The following is an 8,696-nucleotide window of genomic DNA, read 5'->3' as shown; positions in this document are numbered from 1 at the left end:
GTACGAAATGGTTGATATCTTAAATATTGCTGGTGAGCCGATCTTTGACCATCGCATCGTCAAGTTTGAAGTTCATACGTACAATCCATACGCCGATACGACATTTGGACATAGCGACGAGATACGAATACCCATACAGTAGCAGGATTTATACACGTTGCGAAAGTTTTCTCTACATTGAAGGAAGATTGACTGTGAAGAAGAGGAACGATGAGACGCCAACAACGCTTGGAAATAATTGCATAGCGTCAAACGCGTGATTGTCAACGTTCGCCATGAATTGATTTTGATACGAGCGCGCAGCGATAACAATTGTATACTGGGAAATTCTGCGACGGAGCCGGAGGTTGAACTGATCAAAGTGCAATGGCGGATGCCTCATGTTATGCTAAACGAGATCAATAAACTATCAATGCTGCGAGCATTGGAAAGTGGACGTTATCTCAGTATGAGTTTTCGCTCATGGGATCTGTATGAGTATCCTCTGTTACAGAGTACGACGAAACATTCATGGGCTGTCAAAACGGCGACTCAACTCGAGAAGCCGCGTTACGTTATCTTTGCTCTTCAGATCGGTCAAAAGAATATCATGTCTCAAGATGCGAGCGTGTTTGATGATTGTAAATTGAGTAATGTGAAGCTTTATCTCAATTCAGAGTTTTATCCGTACGGTGATTTGAATCTCGATTTCGACCAAAAGAGATACGCTCTCCTGTTTGATATGTACACGCGTTTTCGTAAAGCATATTATGGAATCGACTGCTTCGAAACGCTGCTCAATGTACTCTCGTTTATCGAGAAAGGACCGTTTACGGTCATTGACTGCTCGCGACAAAACGAATCCGTCAAGAGCGCTACCGTGGATGTACGAATAGAATTTGACTGCAAGGAGAATGTACCCGCCAATACTACCGCCTATTTCCTCATCATACACGATCGTGTTATCGAATACTGCCTGCTGTCCAACGTAGTGCGCAAGATTATGTAAATTGCACCGTCAGTAATTATCTTCAATTTAAGAGAGATTAGCACTGACATGAGTGCAGTTTCACATAAATGCTCGTCATGATCATACCAACGTTTGTGGATCTACAAGGATTCGTCGTGGACAAGAAATTTATCGTCAAGGAAGTAGCAGTGCTGAGAAGAGGAACTGTTATCACACACCACATTTTTTCATGCCTATGCCATGAAATTTACTGACAAGATCCGATAAATCTTGCGCTTCCTGGTTGAGTGCTTATTACCATGGATTGCGATGGGAAGATAAGATGGTCCCGTACAGCATGGCGAAACGTCTAATCACAGAGGCTGTAATAGAAGACGATAAAGCTCTCGTATATGTAAAAGGACTTAAAAAACGACAATGACTACCCCATATACTCGACTGCGATAATGTAGTCGTTGAAACTCTAGATGCGCATTACGAAGATGTAGAATCCCTACGTAATATAGATGCATGTAATACGATACGGTGTGGAAGACACGCTAAGAATTGTGCTTTGCAAAATGTATTTAAAATATTCAACTGGTGGTCGCAACACTATAAATAATGTATGATTTTTAAATAAAAAATGTGTTACATTAATACGTTTATTTCCGTTACCCGTATCACCCATATGATAGATATAAGTCAAAAGTAGACTGGTAACTTTACAGTGTACCGATAGCGGTTCAATAGCTGTCTGATAGCTGTTTACAGTATACCGATAGCTGTTCAATAGCTGTTCAATAGCTGTTCGATAGCTGTTCTATAGCTGTTTAATATACGCATAATATATGCTTCAATGCTGCAATGGATAAAATGCTCAAGTTTCTTTATGGATTCGTTCGAGCGCGATGTCTTCTCGTATACTTTTTAGCTGAGGTATACTTTTGATTAAGATGATATATCTTTAACCGAGGCATTGCACTTTTGCACGTGATACTTTGGATGAATAATGATGTCATATTGTCACGTACATCTTTAGTATAAATGCTCACACAATCTCGAGGTCTGTCAGTCTATTAAACGCTATTCTATCAGTTCAGTCAATTACGTATCTACAAAAGAAAAGGAAAAATGAAGAACATCAATAATTTGATTAACAATATTACTAATATCCATATGAACAGGCTGATCTGATTAAAATTAAAAGTGAGAAATTGGTGATGTGTGGACGCAATCTCCAAAGAGCTGTGGCATGTGCTGGGCAGCGAACACCAGATACGCTGTATGTAAATATAGATCTCAGTGCGGATAATCAGCTGCTAGGAAGAATGTAAGTGTTAAAGAATTAATTCATTAATTGATTAATATTCGAGCTATTCGATTCTGTTTGACCTGTTAGTTATGACTGATATAATTTATTAATTTTTTCTCTTCCTATTGAGTTGATATATTTTCGATTGATTCGAATTATTGACTTTATATTTATATTTATATATTTGTATTCTTTTGTTCCAGACATGACACAGTTAATATATTTGGAAAAGTGAATAAATTGCTTGATATTTTACTAGCATCAGCAAAAAAAAGTGAAAACGATATCAAAGCGTCAGCCGAAAGGAAACGAAAATTGAACGATAACGATGATGAGAGTAAAGAGTTCAATAATGATGATGATGATGATGATGATGATGATGAAGAAATTTCTTTTATGTTAAAGCGTAGAGCTATAAATTAGCATTTTTAAAAATTTTGATATATATACTATATATGTAGTAATCTTAAGTGCGTGAGAAAGAGAAAAGTTATCTTTTATTACTATTAATTAGATTTAAGTAAGAGCGCCACGCCGAGCGATCCCGAGCGCGGGATATGATGACATATGACCAAAGCATCCAATGAGATGCTGACAAGAAGCGGGAAAATTATTATTGTAATATGGCGGAGAAGAGTCGCGTGTGCCGTGTGGTAAAGGAATAAAGTATGTAAATCTGAGAACATTGTATATCCTTCCCACCCTTAGTCGATTCTCTACAATTTAAAATATATATGTGAGTCTATATCACAGTATTCTTATTTATTCACCTTCCATCCATCCTTCGCGCGGTATCGCGTTACATTGCGACAGCGTTATCGCGTGCGACATCATCACCACGTGCGGTATCCGTATTGAGCATATACGCGTTCTTTAAAATAATTAATTCGGCAGAATAACAATAATGGAAATAAGTAGAATTATTATTATTATTATTATTATTATTATTATTATTATTAATACTGTCATAAAACATACAATAAAAATATCTTTGCGTTTGAGAAGTAGATGAAGCATCGTAGGAAGATGACATGAGTAAGAGAGAGACGGTGAGTATACATGGTAAGTATACACGGTAAGTATAGCGCGGTGGCGGCGGCGGCTGCGGTGGGAGCCGGACCGTGCCCGACACCGCGCGACGGCTGCGGGGAGGACCGCGTGCGATAGCTTACCACGTTCGGGGGACCCCGCGCCTGGCGGCTATTGACCCTGCGGCGACCACCACAATTCTTCCCGCGCGAATTTCCCGCGATGTCAGCACCCTATGACGTCATTTTCCTCCCCATCATCCCCTCCCATGACGTTCTACCTCTCGCCCTGTGACGTCATACCTAGTGACGCCATACCCCCTCGCCCGCATCCGTGACGTCATCCCCCTCCCCTCCCGTGACGTTATATCCCTCTCGTCCTGTGCGTCATCCCCTCCCTGTGACGTCATACCCCCTCGCCCTCATCCGTGACGTCATCCCCCTCCCCTGCCGTGACGTAGACGCCCCCGCGCCTCGGGTTCCTCTCGCCCCTCAACCCCCTTCAGAAGACCTGAATTAGAACCGGCCTATATACTCTACTAAAACTATACATCAAATGCGATATTCCTATTGGAAAATCTAACAGAAATATGACGGAAATAGCCGAGTAATAAATAAGCTTAACCTTAAGAATATCTTCGCCAAGACCATCTTCGATCAAATAAGAATTCTTCAAGGAAGAACTTTTTTTCGAAGATCGTCTTATTTCGTGACTATGAAATGTTACGATTTCAAGATGATCTTAATTGAATAAGACAGTCTTGATCAAGACGGTCTTAAGCGCTGCCTTGAGATTCGACTATGAATACCGCCCGATAACTTGGTGGCAACATGAACATAGGAATATAGGGACCGAGCATAAACTCGTAAAATAGACGAGGGGAGTGGACCCGAAATGCGGGTGGGAGGGGCGACTGTGACTAAACAATACATACACACAACACAACCAAACACAACTACACACACACCATCACACACTTGCCCACACGTACAGTAACGGCCAATCAGATTTAGACACACTTTACCTCGTCGCAACGTCCCGCAGTGGGCCCCCCCCCCTCCGCATCTTTATGCTCTGTCCCTATATTTCTATGTCTATGGGTGGCAACGAGAAGACGGCGAGCGTTACGCGAAAACACCCAATAATTCTAAGAACCGCACGCGGTATCCAATAAATCCTCTATTCGCGACCGCTCTCGTTACAAGCGGTATTCGATCAGCATGCTCTCGACACGTGCGTCTTACCCGATATTGCGACGCGAAGGATCGGCGAACTTACATATCTTGACGTCTGTCTCATCGATATTCTCTGAATCCTCCTCTGTCCTTTCGTCCACCGTGAAATCCTCGGAGATTCTCTCCGTCTCTTAGAACATATATAACATGGAATGCTAATAGGACGCTCAGGCTGAAGCCAAGATGTGCCAGGGTGCACCCATATTATTTACTATCGTTTAACATTCGGTGAACAACAAGGATAATATGACACATAGATGCACTCGAGTGAAGGTACGGAGATTAAGGAGTAAAATCTCCATAGCCTGATCGCCTGAAAAGTGTCCCCGTTTCGATTGTCAATATGGCGTTCTAACGGACCCCACTTCCCGGTTTGTGACGTCAGCGCCTGCGTATTACTCGCCTTGCATCAATTAAGTTGTAGAAAATGGGATGTTCTTTATGTGTGAAATCGCTGCTTCGATCTCGACTGAGATCTCGAATGACGGAATGGATTGGTGGACTGGACGGTTGAGAACACTGAGCACTCCTTTTTTAACTTGTTGTATGCAAGTTTTATTCACAAAATAAACGAAGTGTTATTCGCGTGGCACGGCGAGAGTGACGATTAACTGCGTTTAATACGCCGATACTTATCCACGACAGTAGTCGTGATAAGTAGTACAAAGTAACGAGTCGCGGTAGCGAACCCGTAGAAAGAAAGCTGCTGCTTTCAACGAGTAATTTGAGAGCACAACTTGACACGGCAAGTACTGATATATGTCTGAGGATAGACTCGCGCTGCGCGATTAGCGCGACGAATCGGCAGGACGACAGCGACATCGGTATCCAAATATGCGGCTAAATTGTAGTAATGATATTCGCAAGACGGCGCGGTGAGTGCGACGAAAGATTCACGGACGGAATCGATGGATGGCGCAATCGATCCTTTCTTCGGCTTTGTGGCGCGAAACTTATCCTATTCCGGAACATACCGCCCGCCTCGGCTAGACTAGCCGAAACAAGATTATTTGATGCCGCCCGCCGTGCCAATCGAGTTTAAAACCATATGATACATGACGCTTTACACTTTACTTAGATTTAGAAAGATACATAGAAATATTTACATAGAGAGATATATGAGAATATTAACTTATAATACAGTAAGTTCGAGCTAAAGGAGTTCGATCAATGAATACCACGAAAGGAAATCGTTCATGTGGACGTTTCGTTTAAGTCAACGGGTAAGAAACATAGCTTCACGATAGAACGTTTATACGATTTTGATGTTTTCACAGTGACGACGCGCGTTAGTCCGTCGTCTCCGGGGTGGCATTCAATGATACGACCGAGTTCCCACATGCACGGTGGTGCAAGGGGATCGCGCAAAAGAACTAGGCGTCCGACTCGGGCGAGTTTTTGAGCGACGCGCTATTTTGAGCGCTGTTGTAATCCGGTTAAATAATCATTTGACCATGCTTTCCAAATAACTTCGCCCTTTTGCTTCACGAGTTGCCATCGAGTCAGGCGCGTTTCTTTTGTTTCAAGTAGCGTAGGAGATGGCGACGTTGTGAGAGCGCTACCAATTAAGAAATGACCCGTGTCAGACATGAATAATCATAAAGATTATCTGACATCGGAGCTATCGGACGTGAGTTGAGGCACGCTTCGATTTGATAGAGCAGCGTCGTAAGCTCTTCGAATGTTAGCGTGTGTGAACCGATAACACGTTTGAGATGATATTTGACGCTGCGAACGCCGGCTTCCCATAGGCCTCCGAAGTGAGGCGCGGAAGGGGGAATGAAGTGCCAACGGACACCGTCGCACGACAGTTTGCTTCGCAAGTTTGAATCTTGTTTTGCTGCATGAATTGCAGCTTTCAATTCGCGATCAGCTCCGCGAAAATTCTTCGCGTTATCGGAATATAAATCGGTCGGCATCCCGCACCGAGAGCAGAAGCGCGCGTATGCTGCGAGAAACGCGGCGGTAGTATAATCGCTGACTAAATCGAGATGTATTGCTCGCGTCGTCATACAGACGAATACGGCAATGTAGGCCTTCTGAGATTTGTATCCACGGCCTGAATTTAATCTGACAGGAACGGACCCGGCATAGTCAAGTCCGCAATGTAAGAATGCGCGATCGACTTGTCGGATGCGCATTGCCGGGAGATCGCTCATGAGTTCACTGGGGATAACCGCCTTTTCGCGCGTGCAAGTAATGCAACGATACAAGACGGCTCGCACAGTTTGACGAGCGCGAAAAATCCAAAATTCTTCGCGTAAAACACATAATGTTAGTCTTGCTAGTTTTCGCTACGGGTTTCGAATTTTTTAATCGACGCACATCATCGAGAAAAAGATTTTGTTGTATGACGCGTAACCAAAAGCGTCGCGCGTGTTGGTATTCGTCCACCGAAATGATATCGGATGGAAAAGAGTCAGATTTGTCGTTTGACGACCGCTTTTTGTATATACGATTTCGAAGCTTATTAATAAAGCGTATTAGATAGGCCGTTATGCGAAGAAGCTTCGGCCATGAAGAATAGCGGGAAGCTAAGTCCCATTAAGATTCAATATCGAAAGTTTGTACGAGGAGGGTCGAACGTTTTTCGAGCGAGGTGTCGTAATCTTGCCGAGATTCATTCGGCCACATACTTGAAGAAAGCTTGAGCCACTCGGGGCCTTGCCACCACAGTGAGCTCTCCGCGAACGAGGAAGCGGTAACTCCGCGTGATGCTAGATCCGCGGAATTCTGATGAGTCGGAACATGATGCCACGTGGCATCAGGTATTAAAGTTTACACATCGTGCACGCGATGCGCGACAAACGTTTTCCATCGAGATGGAGATTGGCGTAGCCAAGCGAGAGTGACGGTTGAATCCGTCCAGCAATGACATGGAATTGTCGAAAGTTCTAATGTCGTTCTGGCAAACGACATTGTTCGTGCTAAAAGCGCAGCAGCGCATAGTTCGAGTCTTGGAATTGTCAAGGGCTTAAGAGGCACGACTTTTGATTTTGCTATTAATAGCGAAACAGTAACTGATCCCATAAGCGAGATCACTTTAAGATATATGACAGCGACGTATGCGACGGACGATGCGTCGGCGAAGCCGTGAAGCTCACAGTGAGTTGTGTCGGAACCGAAGGCAGTCCATCGTGGCAAAGCGATATTACGCAGTTTAATTAGCTGCGTGTGATAATTGTGCCATTTCTGCATGAGCGGGGGTGGAATTGGATCATCCCACGAACACTTAGTAGCCCACAATTGTTGCATGATAATTTTGGCAGTAATTATGACCGGAGCAAGCCACCCGAGCGGGTCAAATAATTTTGCTATAGTAGACAGAATTTTCCGTTTCGACCGTTGCTGTAACTTCTACTGAGAATTGAAATGCATCGGTAGCAGGGAGCCACGTGACGCCTAAGACTTTAAAACATTCGTCGCTTTGCAGAATTTTACCTTGACTTAGACTCTTTTCATTGACCGGTAGGTCGTTGAGTAACGTAGGGCAATTGCTTGCCCACTTACGAAGGAGGAATCCACCTTTTTGTAACAGTGAAATTAATTAATTGCGGATTTGCCTTGCAAGCGGCTTGTCATCCGCGCCGAAGATGCAATCATCGACATAGATTTGATTGCGTAAAACTGATTGAGCAAGAGGAAATTGAGCGCCTTCGTCTTGCGTCAATTGCTGAATCGTACGAAGAGCAAGGTATGGAGTACACGCCATACCGTAAGTAACAGTAAGCAAGCGGTAGTCTTGCACCGCTTCGGATGATGAAGAGCGCCATAAGATGCGCTGATAATCTTGATCTCACTGATCGACTTGAATCTGCCTATACATTTTTGCGATATCGGCAGTGAAAACATAACGATGTTGTCGCCATCGAAGAATTACCGAACGAAGGTCGGTTTGTAACTTAGGACCGATCATGAGATGATCGTTAAGTGAAGAGCCGTTCGATGTCGACTGAGATGCATTGAACACGACGCGCAACCGCGTGGTGCTGCTATGCTCGCGAATCACCGCATGATGCGGAATGTAAACTGATTGTGAAGCAGAGACTGGTTCGTCTACTTTCTTCATATGACCGAGATTTTCATATTCCAGTAGGAACTCTCGATATTCGGATGCGATATCCTTTTTATTTTGAAGACGGCCTTCAAGCCGTGAAAGAAGTGATGAGGCGATGTGACGAGATTCGCC

General features: G+C 43.8%; 1 protein-coding gene across 1 annotated transcript; it reads left to right on the top strand.

Moving 5' to 3' along the window:
* The first annotated feature begins 373 nt into the window (after window positions 1–373).
* LOC108775458 (uncharacterized) lies at window positions 374–988 on the top strand. Its single transcript, XM_018541839.1, has one exon. The coding sequence runs from the start codon at window positions 374–376 to the stop codon at window positions 986–988; it is 615 nt and encodes a 204-aa protein (XP_018397341.1).
* The last annotated feature ends 7,708 nt before the right edge of the window (window positions 989–8,696 follow it).

The sequence above is a fragment of the Cyphomyrmex costatus genome, unplaced genomic scaffold (genome assembly GCF_001594065.2).
Source record: "Cyphomyrmex costatus isolate MS0001 unplaced genomic scaffold, Ccosl1.0 scaffold1071, whole genome shotgun sequence".
NCBI classification, from domain to species: Eukaryota; Metazoa; Arthropoda; class Insecta; order Hymenoptera; family Formicidae; genus Cyphomyrmex; species Cyphomyrmex costatus.
Note: the sequence above shows the minus strand (reverse complement) of the source record. Positions and strands in the feature narration are given on the sequence as shown.